We start from the raw sequence: 18,196 nt of genomic DNA, 5'->3' as shown, positions 1-18,196 counted from the left end.
TAATTTATATAATAATTACATATAAATATATAATTTATATTTATATAATTTATATAATAATTATATATAAATATATAACATATAAATTATATTATATATCATATTGTATATAAAATATATAATATTATATATAATATTATATATGAAATGTATAATATATAATATTATATAATATATAATATATAAAATATATGTTATATAATATTATATATAAATTTTATATATATAAATATATATCATATATAATATAATATATAATATTATATATTATATATAATTATATATATAATATAATTATTATTATTAATAATTTTAATATTTAATAATTACATATTATATATTATAGATTATATATCATATTATATTATATATTATATTATATATTATATATTACATATTATATATCATATTATATTATATAATATATAATGTATTATATATTCTTTATATTATATAAAATATATAATATGTTCTATATAATATTATGTTATATAAAATATATAATATATTATATATAATATTATATTATATAAAATATATAGTATATATTAATTATATATAATTAATAATTATATATATTATATTTAAAATGTTATATAAAAATATTATATATAAAATATTATGTATTATATATTAAATAATATTATTTTTATGTTCTATATTATACATTATTAGATATTCTATGTTATATTTTATATAATTATATATAATTATATACACATTTTATATATTATATATTATATATTATATAATATTATATATATAATGTTATATATAATATTATATATAAAGTATTATATATATAAAAAATAAAGAAAATCTGGCATGTTGGGAACAAGATTTACAACTGACATTCTGCCTGAGGGAATCAGAATGTTCTTCAAGATGACGTGAAAATCTACTGTCGAATGATTAGTTTGCTATTCAGATTATTGACAAAGAATGAGGAGAAACAAAGCAAGACAGAGAGAGAGGAAAAAAGAGTAGTGAAAACATCCCACACCACAGTGAAGACAGGCAAGCAAAAGGGAAAAGGGAAGAAAATGGTGGCTGGAGTATGGTGGAGGATTGAGGAGAAAAATTTCTGGCCATTTTGCATCCACCCAGAAGCAGGGAAATGGAAGGAAAGTTACCAGATGAAACCTGAGGCCTGAATCCCTTTAATATTCCTGCTCCTCATACTTCAGTGCAGGGGCATAAGCCAGCTAGGAGAAGTCAGGAAAGCTTCAAACTCAGATGCCTTTGCACATCACAGCAGGCACTATTGCTTCTGGGCAGCCAAGGGAGTCAAACTAGAGGCCTTTCTGGGAATTTTGCTTGGCACAGGCATTTGGTACCTCACGTGCTTCCAGAATTTGGAATTCAGCGACCTTTTATTGGCAATGTGGTCCTCCCTCCACTTGATGGTCCCCTGTACTTTCATAAGATGCCGGAGGGAGTCCTGAAGCGCCTCAGCCTGCAGCATGTCCAGCTCGCTCAGAGCCTCCATCTCAATAAGTATCACCTTGGCGTCGTTCTGGATGAGGGCACAGTGCAGGGCAACCTCCTGCTCGTAGGCAAACTCCTTGTTGTGAGTGATCTGAGGGGTCAGGATGAAAATGTGCCGCCTGCTCTTTCGTATGTTGGTTTCCACTGCAGTGACTACATCTAGTCATACAAGAAATAGATCAGATTTCTTATCAGTCTAATGCTTTAAACATAAACATCCTGAACATTTAAAAGTCTTATTGTTATAATCTGGTGTGAGATTCTCTGACAACAAGTCACTTACTCAGAGAAGTGGAAATATGTGTGGATAGAGAACCCGTTTTGTTCTTTGTGTTCCTTTCATTTGTGAGAATATCAGCCCCAATGTCCTCTTTTTATTTCCCAGGTAGCTTAGTCTTAACTAAAACAGAGTCCTTCCAAGTAAATGGGAATGTAAAGATATTTAGTCTATTGTTGCATTAGAGACTTAGAATTCTGGTTCATTCTTCTTAGAATACATATTATCTTCTTAGAATATTTGCTTATATGTTTTTCAATGGCTTAAAATTTTAACTCACATATTAAAAAGCACAAACTCAGGAAGCTTTGCCCCTCAAAATTGTCCAAAGTCTCTAGGAAAGTAAGTCCTGACTTTACTTCACCCCCATTAATCTCTGTTGTAGAAACTGATTTGATCCAAACTAGAAAAATCTCAAGGGACAATAGATCCCCTTTCCCATTTGGTGTTTATACAGCGTAGACGCCATGGTGATTCCAATTAGCTCTGGGTGGACTCAGAAAGAACATGAAATACCCAGTCCTCACTGCAACAGGAGAAAGCACAACCGTGAAGAAAACAATCCAAGATATTCTCACAGAGGGGTGTCTGAGGGATTGCAGATGCATGAGGCAGGCCAGCTGAGAAGAGGTGCTCCCAGAGGGAGAAGCACAGCTGCTCCAGAAGCCCCACGTGGAGAGGCAGGTACATGACCACCCTCTGACCTCCTGCCAGTGCCTCCCATTGGCCAAACCCAGCCTGGAGCACAGGACAAGGGTGCAATGGATTCCATGATGATCAGCCACCCAGGGCCACTGGATGGAGTGGTGGTGCAGAGAGGATTTTGATGGGGCAAATGCAAGATAAGTTGCATGAGACTATAGACAGTACCTTAGTCAGTCATGAACTTTCCTAAGTGAAGAGTGAAGTTTGGTGTTGTTGGGTTTCATTTATTTTGGTTGAGGAAAGGTCAGAGGACATGCATTGACAGAGGGAAGTAGAAAACCATTCCAGATTAGTATGTTGTCACACATTGAAGGCAGCACAAGCTTGAGTGTGAGAGAGCTAGCATCTGGGTTTGGCTGAGGAGAAGTGTAACTAGAACTTAGGTGGATGGACTGAGAAAGAAGAGGTGAAGAGCTTGTGGCCAGATGTGGCACATTGTTGAGCTCACAAACAACTGGAGTCCCTGCAGGTTCTTCAGTACATTTGTAATATGAAAAGAGTGTTTGAGAGCATTACTCATTACTTCTACTTGCATGGGTGGCCAGTGGGAAAATGGGGGAAGAAGAGAGCCTCGAGAGAAGAAATGCATTCGATTCTCCTAAATTGTATCTTTCACAAGTCTCTTGAGCCGTTATTGAGGCTATTAGCATTCCCAGATATTCCAGGGTAAACCAAAGTCACCTGTTGTTCATACCTTTACATCTATAGGCATGTGAATTCCTCTTCTTAGTAAAATGAGTTTAAAATGTAAAACTGAACATTTACTTTATTATGCTTAGGCCCTTGATAGCTGAGCCCCAGTTATATTCCAAACCCTTCCTGGTCTGTGAGAAATTAGAGAAGAGTTCACAAGGAGGGTCCATAGGTACTGGACATAAATGTATTAAGGGAAGGGAAAAATAACTACTGCAATCACAGGAGTTGTGATAAAACTGTCAAAAGTATATAAAATTGGGTAGGAATATTAAGGAACAGAAGCTATAGTTCTTTTTGTTCTGGTGAGAATATAAATTTGCAAATGTTTCACCAACATGAAGAAAGTCATGAAGACTCTCTGAGTACTTTTAAGGTATTTCAGCTAGTGCCTATGGCTACCAGAACAAAATTCGTCAATTTTTAAGTCCTCTTTCAAATCTTATGGACAGAATTAAGAAGTGGCAGAGTTATCCTGGTGGGGGACCAAGGGAATAAAGTAGGGATGATGGTTTGCTAAGTCCTTGAAGCAAAGGACTTCTAACTCTGAATTCACACCACCAACATTACTGTGAAGATCTCATCACTGGGACAATGATGGGAGAGGGACGATTGAAGGATAAGTGTCTGCTTCTGGATAAATATTTAAAGTTCTGGTCTTAAGGCCTGTGGTAGTAAATGCAATTCATTTTCCAATGCAGGGATAAGGCCACCTAGTTCACAGCCTTTAATAAGCATGAATTTCTGTCCCTAATGTATGTCAATAGCTTTACCTTCTCCAGGTAGCATATCTCTCCCATAAATGCATAAGGTATAGCCAAATTTATTTTCAAGAACATCAGGCAGAATCTGGTGAACAAAGTGCTCTACATGACTGGCCCCATCTGTACTGGATTTGTAGTTCCGTGGGTAGATAACATAAGCATCATAGAGCTTTCCATCTGAAAATGAAAACAAGAAGTACAACTTCTTACTTGATTCTAAAAATTCTCACTGGGCTCTTCAAAGACATTCCTCTCCAAGTTTTATGGCTGTTGGTGAATGTATGTCATCCTCCAAAATATTCTAGACTCAAGAGATGTTGACGGCAAACCACTGCCACAAAACACTATCAGGAAATAACAGTCTTCATCCCAAAGTGTTTCTCCTTTTTACTGTCACAGACTAAATAACAAAAAAGTGGACAAGAACCTGTCCATCTCATCAATTTTGATTAATAATCTATGAATAAGGGGGCCTTCTGTGCTGAATAGACTTTGGTTTCATCTTTGGTTTCCCCATACTCCCCTGGGGAAGTGAAAAAATTTAAAGCTAATAGTAGCAAGGGCATAGAATTTTTTAAGGGATCTGAATTTTCCACAGATCAAACAATGAGCTCCTACTTCAGTCAACTGTTTGAAAAAATGCAACATGTATCTGCCTCCAAATGAAAGCATGAAGTTTGCATCTAGCAGGCAGAACTGACTCCTTTCATGCACATGCTTGTGTGCCTGGGTTAGACTTTACGGATCAGGGTTTCAGGTAGAACACACATGCATTCCGATAGACCTTTCTAACCTGCTCACATCTGGAAAACAGGAACAATTTTGCTACTGTGTTTAACTTCATAATGTCTTACCAATACATTATGAAATTTACACCTTTCTGGGCTTGGGGCAGATTCTGTTATTGGGAACTCAGTAGGAATAGCAATCCTATTGGGGAAGAAAATTGAGCTGTTGAGATGGATCTCAGGACCATGAGGATTTACATAGCAGGATGGAAAATGGCCTCTAAGAAAATCCAAAACCACAACTCACTGATAACAGATTAGCAAGCAAAATGGAATCTGGGCTTAGCAGCCTAGCTACTGAAAGATTAATAGACAAGTAACCAACAGTTATTATGGGATTTTTTCTTTGGGAGAAAAACTTGGTATTTGCCACTTACCATTCCTAGTCTTGTAAGGTTTAGCTATGTCTCTCCAGAGCAGAGTGGCCTCAATCCAGAACATTTTTAGGATGATAACCAGGACATTGATTAGCATTAAAAATACACTACATACTGCAATTATGCAGTAGGTGCTATGATGATCAACTATTCAAAAGAAAGAAAAAGATTATTATTACTACTGAAACAAGATATAATAAACTGATACATGGATGCTGGCTTCCCTTGGGAGTACAAGAATTTCACATAAGATATACCCACTGGGAATTTTCATGGCTGCTTTAAGTACCAGGACAGTCACATTTATTGAGCCTCTACAACACATCAGGCTAAGCATTATAGGGAATTCTCAAAGGCAAAAGAGGCAGAGAGACACTTGTCAACTTAACTAAGATGGGAGGCAAAAGCATGATTTTTGCTGGCAGAGGAGTTTAGAAGGAGAGCTTGCTCCATGCAGGACTGGGAAAGGGAGCCTTCCTGGAGGAAGAGGAGGCCTCTGAAAGATGAGTAGGATTCAGGGAGATGCAAAAAAGGAAATGCCCACCTGGGCAGAGAGAATACCATAAGCCTAAGTGCAGAGAGGAAGTGTGTTTTCTGAGGAAGTGGAATAACCCAGTTTGGGGAATTGGTGGAAGATATGATTAGAAAGTTTGGTCAGGGCCAGGTTCTGTCCAGACTTGAAACCCCAACTAAGGCAGATTGCCTTCTTCTGAAGGTCACAGGAGCACTGGAGACTTGAGTGGTTTTCCCAAGAGATTAATCTGATGGTAGCAGAAAGTTTGTTTCTGTGGAAAGAAACTATGGGCACTCAGAGAAGAATGGAGTGTGGTACTTGGGTTGCAAGATGCAGAGGGTTGTAACTCATGCAATAATGAGAAAGGAACAGACAAGGTGCTGTCAGGGCATTAAGGAGAAGGCATCAACAGGTCTGAGAGACTTGTTGCCTCTAAGGGCTTGGCAGTGTGGGAGGTAGGAGAAGAAGCAAGAGTCACCTAAGTGGCTAAAGCATCTTTGATAAAGAATTCAAAAGTCAAATTACTAAGTTCTAGGTCCTACTCATAGCCCATACTTCTCTCATGGTGAACATTACTCAACCAACCCAGAAATTTTTCCTAGTACTCCTTGCTTCACAAAATGCAGATGCAACATGCATATGCACTGATGAATGTGAGAAGAATCTCAAATGAGATTTGCTGATACGGTTCTTTTCCGTCTTAAGTCTCCATGCATGGGCTCCCAGTTTTAAGGTAGAAAAATCACTGGCCCATATTCACGAATTCCTCCACAACCTCTAATAGTTTATCAGTTCTCTCAGTGACCAGCAGTATGGAATCAAGAATTATCAAGGTGATGTGACACAAAATTGGGGGGAAAAAGTGAAAATTGACAAAGAGCTTACTGTCATCAGGTTAAATAATGAAAACTCCGTAAGTAAATCGTTTCAACAGGATTCCTTTCCAGGTCACTCTCTCTCTAAAAACCTCAGCTGGATGCACAGAGGAATGTGTACTTCCTGTGGGGGTTGCTGGGAAGTAACCATGCCATTGGCTGGACGCTTCCAAGTAGAGGAAAGAAGTTGATCCAAGACATCAGAGGAAGTCTTCGTAAGTGTGAATTATTTTATAAAAGTATAACTAATTCAGGTATGTGATGACAAAACATTACTTTCTGTATACACATATAGCTAGGAAAATGCTGGCTGTGTTTGAATCCTTGCTCCATAACTGTAGTATTTCGCAAGTTATTCAACTTTCTTTGTCTTTTACTTTGAAGTATTGAGAAAATAAATGAGAAAGTTAAATGTAAAATAAGTAGGTAAGTCCTTGTACATAGGAAATAATGAATAAATGTGTATTATTATTATTATGAGCATCAAATATGTATTTAGTAATAGTTAATAAAATGGAGACATAGGCCTTTCAAGTTTTTGTTCTCTTAAATTCAAGAAATGCTATAATTTCAGAAATAAAAAAGAATTCATCATGACAACTCAATAGCAGTAGTAATAATTTGTGTTTAATTTATACAGTTGCTGAAACAGAGTGTAACCATGTTGATTTAAAGAAAAACAGGTGAAATACAAATAAGCTAGAAGGAGCAAAATCATGAAACACCTGTAACACGAAGATAATTCAAACACATAGGTAACCAGGGACATTGATCAATGATAACGTAGCAAAGCAGGAGGACACAAGGGCAGTGTGGGTGGGCAGGCTGGATGGATGGCTGCAGGGTCTACTGGGCCCACCACCACCCCAAGCATGGCCCTCACATAGCACCTTGATGGGGTCCACAGCCTTCCTGGGGTGCCACACTTATCACTGGCAGACACCAGAGACCCACAGAACACTACGGCACTTATAGCCATCTACATGAGTTATGATTCTGTTTATTTTATGAAAAACTTACAAATCAGGGGTTAAAGTCAAAATTAAAACCAGAAAAACCCCACATACCACTTCAGGCAGAGACCTGCCACGATTACACCATATTGGGGACCCGCTGTCCCCACACCCCTATCCTTTCTCCTCCTGTTGTGCCTCTCTGTGTGTATCTGGATGAATCCTAACCATACCACACACATGGGTGGGAACTCAGGGTTTAACACTTTCTTTGGCTATTTGACAAGCACATTAAACAATTTCTACATGGTTGTACAGCCCCTGAGGAGTGATGAGTGTAAAAATATATTTCTCTCTTTCCTTCCTTTTATACGGGATACAATGCTTCATATAGCAAACAGGATGTCTTTGCCTGGATATGTGAAGAACAAGTGAGGAAACTGGCAAGTGCTCAGGAGTGAAATGCTTGGAAAGCTGTTTTCCAAGACAACATTGCATTCAGAGACACACCAAGGGAGTGGGGAGAAGGATCAGTCCACCTCTGTGGGAGGAGCACTTCATCTCTGATGTTTCACATTGTCTGGGCATAGTGATGATAAAAAGCACAATGACTTGTAGACAGCTTTATCACTGTTTTGAAAACTCTGTAGACAACATATCCCCTTCTTGCCCGCACCCAGGAAGGATCACTCTCTCCAACCCTGCTTTGGCTATTTGTGATGCCAATTATTATTTATTTATTTATTTTTATATATTTATATATAAATTATTTATATATAAAAAAGAATGTTACATTTTAAAAAGATTATATAGCGTCTGAAATTAACCCAATAAAGATTCATCAGTTTCACGTTGTCCTTTTATTGTGTCAAATTATAATGATATCGTTAAAATCCTGCTAGATTCAGAAAAAACTGTAGGGAAGCAATCAACAATTTGACTTTCCAAATGATGAGGAAAGTTATTGAATTTACCAAACATAAATATAAAAATAGTATTTTGTTGTATAATTAAGACTTATAGCTAGAGAAGTAGAAATGTACACAAAAAACATTTGGTATCAATAATTTGGTTGTGCATTCATTTATTCAGTCAACAAATATTTAGCTGAGCACTGGCTAGCTGTCAGGTATTGCACTAAGGACTCGAAGATGGATGAGATGATGTCCCTGCCCTCATGGAGCTTGCAGTCGTGTTGAGCAGACTGTCAAACAGATTTAGGTAAGGCAATGTGACCAGTGCTATGATACAAACAGGATGCTACAAGAGTACTTGGAAAGTGTGTATACTGCAAACTGAGGGCCAAGAAAGGCTCCCTGGAATAGGTGGTACCTGAATTACATGGTGAATAACAGATGCAATAAAGAAATGGGCTGAGCTACCAGACTTCCCAGGTGTTCCATGTACCTTAAACACTTTATAAAGTTTAACAATGATAATGTGTGTGATATGGTTTGGGTCTGTGTTCCTGCCCAAATCTCATGCTGAATGGTAATCCCCAGTATTCGAGGTGGAGCCTGGTGGGAGGTGATTGGATCATGGGGGTGAGTTCATCATGAATGGTTTAGCACCATCCCCTTGATGCTGTCCTTGCAATAGTGAGTGACTTCTCATGAGATCTGGCTGTTTAAGTGTGGCACCTCTCTCTCACTCCTGCTTTTACTGTTTGAAGTGCCTGCCTTTGCTTTGCCTTCTGCCATGAGTAAAGCTCCTGAGGTGTCCCCAGAAGCAGATGCCGCCATGCTTCCCATACAGCCTGCAGAACCGTGAGCCAATTAAACCTCTTTTCATATAAATCACCCAGTCTCAGGTATTTCTTTATATCAATGCAAGAATGGCCTAACAAATGTCTTATTATAAAGTAGCACCTAGGATTTTCTCACTGAAATGGCAGTAGTTTGATACTTCCCCTTTTTGTTCACTTTACCACCCTCGCTAACAAAATGAGTGTTCATTATGACCAGAAAAAGGTATAGAAGGGACCATGCTTACAACATGTAATACAAGTTATAAAAGAGCACAAAAGAACACGTTCAGTTTACAGTTGTTGGTGTATTTTCTTTCACATACAGTGAGACAGAGGGAGTTCATAAAGTTAGAAAACAAGGATGACCAAAGAAGCAGCTGAGTGTTCTAGACAAACCAACGATAGGGAGTGGGGGAGGACGAGCAATTTAAGCCGCAGAGAAGCTCCCAGCAAACAGGAACAGTCTACAAAGAGCAGACAGCAAACAACATCTGGAAGAAGAGAAGCATATTTTATGGCACAGGCCATTCCCATTGTCTTGATGGATCTCTTGGAACCACACTCCATTCTGCTTACACTTGCTAGAGAAAGCTCAGGTGACCAAAGTCTCAGAAACACTCCTTACTTGGATTTTTCCTACTTAGCCTTACGGTGTGCCTTCTCAAGCCATGCAAATTCAGGGCCAGACAGTCGTACTGCAGCAATAAATCCTCTTCCTTCAGGTCAGCTATTCTTAAAACCATGTCTAGACAAGCCAGCCCATTGCTGAAACTAAGAAAACAACCTGTTACTTTTAATGCCTACTTTGCAGGTGCAAACCATGTGCAAGGGGAAGAGGATGGTTCTCTTCAATATAAAAATACCTTTGATTTTGCCCTTCCTCTTGTTGAATTCTTGGTTCACCAAAGTCTGTAATTTTTGTTCCATTAAGCTGCCACAGGACGGCAGCCCAGGACTGAGTGCCTTTTCCAAAACAAGCAGAGCAAGTTAGGTTTGCGTTTTTTCCTAGAGGGGAGTAAGGACATTCACCAATAAAATTAACTTCTGCGACTGGCATTTTATCCCATTTAATGTAAAAAAAACCTTACTGAACACTTAGTATGCACCCCACCAGGACCTCCCTCCCTCATCTCTAGCACCTTCCTCTTTCTATGTCCTCTCTTGCCTCCTCCCTGCTTCCATTACCTTCATTCACCCAGCTGGGTTTGAAGCTCAGCTCCCACTATGTTCTCATCTGCATGGGAAACTAACAAGGTCAATGATTCTGCCTTCACCAACCCCACATTATAAAGGATTTCTAGTAAAAGGATTGCCCTCTACTAGAAATTAGAGTTTCTTTCCAACTGCCCTCTTCCACATCTTTCTACAGAACTCTCTTTATCTCTCCATAAGCTACTTTGAAGATAAACATGTTTTACCGGATCTGGCTACCATTGCCCAGAATGAACACCCTGCAGGTCTCCATCCCAAGCTCTGGGATAGAGATGAAGATGAAATTAGATGCATACATGAAAGCATCATGAATTACAAAGTACAATAAACAAATGTAAACACTGCAATTGCTGTGTCCCTGTTCCCAATATTAGCAAATGCTTGGGGCAGGTGCTTCCAGGGATGTCACCTCACTTACTCCTCAAGGTTCCTTATGCTAATTGCCTGACCCCTGCTAAGGGAATTCAGAACAGGGGTCATATGGAAGGATTTTTCCAGGCAATATTTACAGCATTCTGATAAATTTTCTTACCAATTTCCACTTCCTTTATTTCATTGTGTGCAGGGGCTCCGATTACTGGAAACAGAGAAAAGCCTTGCTCATCTTAAAGACAAAAAGAAATATAAATATTAGGAGAGCATTGAATGCTAGTCAATATAAAGCTTGTATTTTCATGTTTCTATTCTATTTCATAGCAATGTTTTTCAAGTTCTTCTGACAATAACCCATAATGACAAACACACACACACACACACACACACGAAACAGAAAGGCACTTAAATAAAACTTTCTTTTATTACCTATGATGCTCTTTAATATCTTTATTCTCTGATATCACTTAAACAAATGCAGGTCCAACCCATAAAACTAATTACATGACCTAGTAGTTGTTAGAAAACTACTCTTCTACAGAATAAGAATAAGACTACAGAGAAGATTTCAAAAGACCCAGGAAAACAATAAATGGATGAGTCCACAGATTTGCTCGCAGTTCTCCACTAGGGTGGCCCATCCTCAGTGAAATCTTCCCCGTACAGAATTCTGACTCCTGTGACCACTAAGGCTGAAAGACGGGCAGTGCTTGTGGAGCACTGCTGCAATCCTCCATCCCTTCATGCTCATTTATTTAATGACAGTGTGATTAAGGACCACTGTAAGGGTTGATATTAAACAGGAAGAGGCACTGATAGGAATGTGGTCTGGTGATGCTTATTTTACAGCGGTGGAGTATTGAAAAACTCCAAAAATTTGTCTCCAATATTGCTTTGCCCTGAAAAAACTGTCATACGTAAAGGGGCTATTACATCTACGTCTGTAGATCGACTTGTGCTAAGGAGACCCCAATCCTTTGTAGATTGATAAGCTATGATTGTGAAATCTTTCCCTTAAATAAGCTTTTATAAAATTTAAAATAACTTGGAAAACACATTTTTAGAATGAAGTGACCTACTCAAGGCCATTGATGATGTTGAAAGTATTGCAAACAAAGATTAAAAACCACTCGACAACATTTATGTACACCATAGTATACCATCACAAAGCCTCTCATTAAACTTTGAATCCAATGAGTATTACTAAAGATTAAGTTCTTTTTTAAATTGCAGAAACTCTGACACCAAACTAGAAAAAAAAAAAAAGCTGGTTTTTCTCTCCAAATAGTTGTATTTCCATTCAAAAAAAGTAAATTAAGTTAGCATTCAGATTGCTTTATCTTTGGAAAATTAAGTCACAAAAAAAGAATAAAGAACAGATGTGGCTTTGAATTAGTAATGTAATTTCCCCCTGAAATTTCTTAAATCTTGATAGTGTGTTCAGAAAACCTCTTTGCGTCATAGTTCAGAATGTATAAGATAAGATGGAGCAGGAGGAAGTAAAGGGAGGAGGGAGAAATGCAAGAAACCCAACCAGAAGGGCACCGCTGTTCCCATTTCGACTTCTTTCACGTAGTATTCTATCTCATTAATGTCAGTAGCTTACCCTTGACCGTGAAGGACCTGGTTGCCGTCACACTATAATTGGCTCCATTTTCATTGTGTATAAATTTACAGGTGTAATCACCTGCGTCCTCAGTCATCACATTATCAATGACCAAAAATGACTTGTGCACCCTGTACCTTGATCCTTGAAGAGCCTGACAATTCTGAAATAAGAAATTCCATTTCCTTCTCAGTAATTCTTCACTTTTATTTATTTATCTGTTGACAGAATGTTTGTTGCCTAGGCTGGAGTGAGTGGTGCAATCTGGGCTCGCTGTAACCTCTGCCTTCTAGGTTCAAGTGATTTTCATACCTCACCCTCCCAAGCTGCTGGGATTACAGGTGTGTGCCACCACACCCAGCTGATTTTTATATTTTTAGTAGAGATGGGGTTTCCTCATGTTGGCCAGGCTGGTCTCGAACTCCTGGCCTCAAGTGATCTGCCTTCCTTGGCCTCCCAAAGTGCTGGGATTACAGGCATGAGCCACTGTGCCCGGCCACTTGTGTCTATTTTAATTGTGTAATTTTCATCTATTTCCTTCCAAATTTCTTCTTACCTTAAACCACTCAAGAGGTGCTGTCCAATTGTAGAGGTCAATGGTAGGACAATAAATTTTGGAATTTTTTTCTGATCCAGATACTGTTGAATACATCAAATAATCTGGAACATTGCAATCTGATTGTTTTTTATATATGGTGACATTCGCATATCCAGTCCTATTGAATGTGGGACTGTTAAAATAAGTCAGACAATTAAAAGAGTCACTTAGCATTGTGAAATAACTTAATCTAAATTCAGCCTTTACTTAATATTGCTTTTCTTCTTAAAAACCATCAATATACATAATGGTTATTTTCTTATTTAAAAATAAACATTAAAATCTAGAGTTTAAATACTTTTTTGTTACACTTGAGCTAAAAACATAGCCCCCATAGTAGCCCTAACAATGACTTCTTCACCATTTATTCATACACTACATCTGCTGTAATGCTGTAATCCCAGTGTAATAAAGATAATTACTATTTATTCAGAGTTTACTCTGTACCAGTGATGATGATGAGCACTTTTCACACATTACCTTAGTTTATTTTCACAATAATGCTTTGAGATGAAATATATTATTACATTATATGCATTTTACAGAGAAGGAAACTGAAGGGCAGAGAAGTAACTTGCTGGCATCGCACAGTTAACTAGTGGCAGAGCATGAATTTGACACTTGTCTAGTCTCAGACCTAGGCCCTTAACTAATACTTCCTGCTTTTTGATTTAATTCATTTGACATTTTGTGTGTGCCAAATACAGCCACAAAATCAAAACATTTAACAATTTGTGAACAAAAGTAATTAATTTTTAGGCACACAATCTCATCAGCCTTCTCTGGCTTAACTTGAAGGTTAAAAGCCCCTTTTCACCTACTAGAGGCCCCCTGAGATGGAAAACATCCAGATTACTATTTTCTGTGCTAGTTTGTTCTTAATTCCAGCCAAAAGTAAGCAATTGCTCTCAGTTATCTTGGTCACTAGGAAAGCTAGGTTTTTCTCTAAGTCAGCTACAAATCAATCCCTGCAACTGTAAATCCAAATAGCTCAGAATGAGCTAGACCTCAACCTGATAGTATTCCTAGAAGTTTATCCAAATCACTTTTATACAAATCACTTTATAAATTTAACTGTTCCAGAAAGGACTAGGGAAGGAATGAAAGCAAGGGCAGCTCAGGCAATCAACCATTGAAGAAAGGGGAGCAGGGTGAAAGAAGATGGGAGCTTTCCGCATAATACCTTCTGACAATACAGGTATAAATACCAGAATCAGCAACTTCAGCTGGTAGAAACTTCAGAAGTTGGCCTGAGGCAAACACACGATTTCTTTCCTGAGTGGGAATACTTTTGTTTGTTTGTGAGTAATACCAATCCACGGTGTAACTAGGTTTTCCTTGTCTAGGACATCTTACAATTAAAGCCTCATTTTCCAGGCCCCATGATTGTTTACCTGCAAATAAAAGATATAAAGACAGTCCTGAAATGATCAAATGAAAAGATCATAATTCTTATACTCTCAATATTTTCTTCTAGGATTAAATTTAGAAGCCGGTCATATACTGTGATACCTTGGGAAAGAATAAGTAACTGATTAAGATCTCTTACGAAATGTTAATGAATTAATTTGGAGCTAAATCCCCCACAGTTATCCAATGGAAAAGCAGACTTATCTATCTAAACAAACAGTGTGTCAGTCAATAAACATCCACAACACTTCCCATGTGCAGGCACCACATTAAATTCTGCTGCATTTGAATATGTAAAGCCAAACTGATGATATATTCATTACAAAGAATTTCTTCTGATAGATTAGTAATGAAAAATGATTGTACAAAAGCAATATATTTTTCAGTTTACAATTCAACTGGAACAACTGGAAGCAAACTGCTTAAAACAAGGTAAATGTTCTTGAAATTATTTAATTTATAAAAATTTAAATTATACTTAGAAGGCAATACTTACTAAACTTTGCTGCTGTGGAATACATGAGAATTGTGAGAATTGCTAAGATCCAAAACCCCATTCTGTTTATCAATCAAGAGCAAGTATTGGTAACTGGTTGTTGAGATTACTCCAGATGAGTCACTGGCATACGACAGTGAAGGTCACCACACATGAGGCAGTTGGTGATACTCTTCAAGACTGGGTTGGGAAGAGTAGCCTATATCTCAACTGAAAAATAAATTAGACAAAACCATAAACAGAATTTTTATCAGCCATGATTTTTACTTTCTTAGCACCACCCAGGAGAATGAATCAGTCAACACATATTTATTAAGTGCAAAGAGATGTAACAACAGCAGGTTTCAGATATGCAAGCATTGCACTTATTCCTATGGAAGTTTTGGGTCATATAGCTCTCACAATGATCATGCTATTTCACAATTATCATGCTGCTTCGCAGTTATATTTCACCAGTCTCATGAGAATGTCCTGAAAGAAACTAAATTAAGAAGGAAAGAATATGAGTTTCTATTTTTGAAAAAAAAAACATAAAATTCAGTAGACTTTAGAAAATAAAATGTATCATGTGAAACCACAGACATCCACACAGGCTGGTGGCAGCATGCTCACAAAAATAACTCACAAACAGACACATGTGCAAGTAGTCATCACAAAGCAACTAAGGAGTAGCAAAATCAGAACTAGACTAAAGCATTAGCCAAGTAATTGTCCTATTCTCAACCCCAAACCCTCAAACTTTTGTCCTTGACTCAGCTTGTTCCCAGGAGTCACCAAAGGCTTTCTAAGAGTAGTTGAAGGTCTATGAATAATAATAAATACATTAATTTTTTCTTTCAGAAAAATAATCATTTACTTTCTTACTTCTTTTCTTAAAATATAAGGGGAAGAATAGAACCAACATAGAAATTTACTAACATAAGGATAAACACAATCATGAATTATGAAGACTTTTCTTATTACAAATTTTAGATAAGTAATTGATGCTTACCCAAACTGAAAGACAGAGGGGATGAACTTGGAGTCAGTGATGGAGCTTAGAATAGTTTCCAGTCTTTGTAGGTCCCTCCTCATAGACTACTCACTCTCTTCTATTTTAAAGGGGAGACACTCCTCCCATCCTGAAATTTGATTTGTGGCCAAATCTATGACTTGTTCAAAAATGCTGGTGCATCATGTACTAAGAATTCTTGATGTTGACAAATAAATATTTAAACATAAAAACAACATTGAGTAATCCCTTGAGAGGAAATAATTGAATCATTTCCTCCTATTTTAGAATCAACTTCTCAGGCTGATTAATAACTAATGCTTATTGCCTGTGCCCCGATATTAGGACACTTTCAGTTCTAAATGGTCTTGACATCAGGGACCTGGAGGCTGCCTTTCCAGATATTCCTTGACTCCTCATTTGGCAGACACCACTCAGGAAAGCTCCGCCAGCCTTGGCAGCATTGGTGCCAGGAGTTTCAAAAGCAAAGGTGGGGGAGAGGAAATGCGAAGTAAGCAGCACTTTCTGGAACTTAGAAATTCTCTGTCTAGGGTCCAGAATGTGACTCCACCCCATCCCAAAACAGATTTCAGCTCCTTGGATTTAAGTCCCAGTAGGCCTCTCTGCCTGGATGAAGAAAAAAAAAAAGGAGCTTTTCTAGAGTGCATAGAGTGCAGAGAAAGAGAAGGAGGGTGTGACTAAGAAGCTTCCCTCAAGGGGAGTGACAAAGGAAACCATAACCCTGAACTCTAGGGCTCCAGGTAAAACAAACTTGAAAAGCAAAATTTGATTTTAGCTATGCATAGTTGCGATGACCCTATCATGAGTAAACTCAACCTACGTTTATAAGTCATCACATCTCAGAAGGATTCAGGAACTAATTCCAGACCAATATAATAATATAATGATAATAGCTAACTTTTCTTTAGAATGTCCTCTATGCCAGACACAGTCTAAGTGATTTACATGTATTAATTCCTTCATTCTCACACTCACCCAATGTGGCAGGCGCTATTATTATGATGCCCATTTTACAGACAAGGACACTGAGGCACAGAGAGATCAAGCAACTTGCCCACGTCACTTCACATTAAGGGGTGAAGTCAGAATTTGAACTCAAGAAGGCTGGCTCTGAAGACTAGACTAATCACAGAATCCAACTGCCACTGCTTGTGGAAGGTTCAGAAAGGAGTAGCTGCAAAAGGGAGAGTTATCAGTACGTTTTTTGAGCCAGCGTCTTTGCTCCCCATGGGGGCTGGGACTACTCTTGAATCTCTTATCTGTCAGGGGTTTAGTCAGCCTTTTGGCCTGTGGAGTGGCTCTGAGAGGAAGAGATACACAGTCCTTTGACCGCGGGGAGATTGACCACGAGATGTTCGCCGTAAATTAGAGGAATTAGGTCTGCACATTACTATTCTTGACCTACTTGTGGAAGTCCGTTTTATCAGGATATGATTGCAGTTTGGGTGTGAGATCACAGCCAGGAGTCAGCGAGTCTGCAACGCTGCCTGCGATTCCCCAAGTGCTGAATAGGTTTGTTCAATAAAATAACACAAACTCGGAATTCTTTTACATTTGGTATCCCAAAACATCTTTTTAAAACATGTATTAAGTTGGAGCATTCATTCTTAAACTAGGCCACGTAAGCATTAGTTTCTCAGTTTAAAAAATAAAGCTTCCATCAATTTTAACATCATAATGATGAAATTCTGCAGGAGTATTTATTAAAGTTGAACTCTTCCTATAAAATAATTCAGTTGTTCATTTGACAATTAAGACCTTTCATTCAAAGTACAATACTCTGTGGTACTTATCATTAACATCACTCAAATTTTATAGTTACAAATAAAAACCCAAGGATAAGACTGTTTAAGTAATTTGACAAAGTTCACCCAGTTGTGGCTGGGGTTGAAATCAGACTTGCTGAACTTCAAAGTCAAGCTTTTTTTCCCCCCAATGTCAACTAAAAAAAGAGAACATTCTCTATACCAGAGATTAGGGTGGTAAAGCTTTTCTTTTTATAATTTGGACTGGGTTATTAAAATAAGCTAGTCTATAATTTCTTCTTTGAAAAGAACTAAATTATTTTGGCTTCTCACTATTCAGGCACCATTCAACATAACAGAGAGTAGTTTATAGCAACTTAAGACAAACTGCAAAAAGGCAAGGGCTTCTAATACGTGAATAAAGCAAGGCATTTTAAGCACCCATAAATTTCTGCCAACTTAATCAGAAATCTTCCAGTGTCTGCTTGTTTCTCTGGCAAACACCCACTTTTTAAAGACTTCTCATAACTACTCTCCCTTTTCAGATTAATCTCATAGAATCTA

General features: G+C 37.8%; 1 protein-coding gene across 1 annotated transcript; it reads right to left on the bottom strand.

The window, feature by feature from the left end:
- Window positions 1-825: 825 nt before the first annotated feature.
- On the bottom strand, window positions 826-15,942 carry LOC117978794 (interleukin-1 receptor-like 1). The gene is made up of 11 exons (XM_034952030.3): window positions 15,867-15,942; window positions 14,876-15,085; window positions 14,153-14,363; window positions 12,928-13,102; window positions 12,372-12,534; window positions 10,926-10,997; window positions 10,045-10,186; window positions 9,807-9,952; window positions 5,093-5,239; window positions 3,937-4,104; window positions 826-1,647 (listed from the first exon to the last, which is right to left on the bottom strand). Exons 2-11 carry the CDS (start codon window positions 14,934-14,936, stop codon window positions 1,262-1,264), a joined length of 1,671 nt encoding a protein of 556 aa, XP_034807921.2. The 5' UTR covers window positions 14,937-15,085; window positions 15,867-15,942; the 3' UTR covers window positions 826-1,261.
- Window positions 15,943-18,196: the final 2,254 nt, after the last annotated feature.

The sequence above is a fragment of the Pan paniscus genome, chromosome 12 (genome assembly GCF_029289425.2).
Source record: "Pan paniscus chromosome 12, NHGRI_mPanPan1-v2.0_pri, whole genome shotgun sequence".
Lineage (NCBI taxonomy): Eukaryota > Metazoa > Chordata > Mammalia > Primates > Hominidae > Pan > Pan paniscus.
The sequence above is the reverse complement of the archived record's forward strand: the minus strand, read 5'-3'. Positions and strand labels throughout refer to the sequence as shown.

Bases quoted from the DNA above. Each gene is read 5' to 3' on its own strand.
- LOC117978794 (XM_034952030.3), bottom strand. From the start codon at position 14,936: ATGGGGTTTTGGATCTTAGCAATTCTCACAATTCTCATGTATTCCACA. The intron at 14,364-14,875 runs GTAAGTATTGCC...TTTTATTTGCAG, and splicing joins TTCCACAGCAGCAAAGTTTA to GTAAACAATCATGGGGCCTG. The intron at 4,105-5,092 runs GTAAGTGGCAAA...TTTCATTTTCAG, and splicing joins ACCTTACAAGACTAGGAATG to ATGGAAAGCTCTATGATGCT.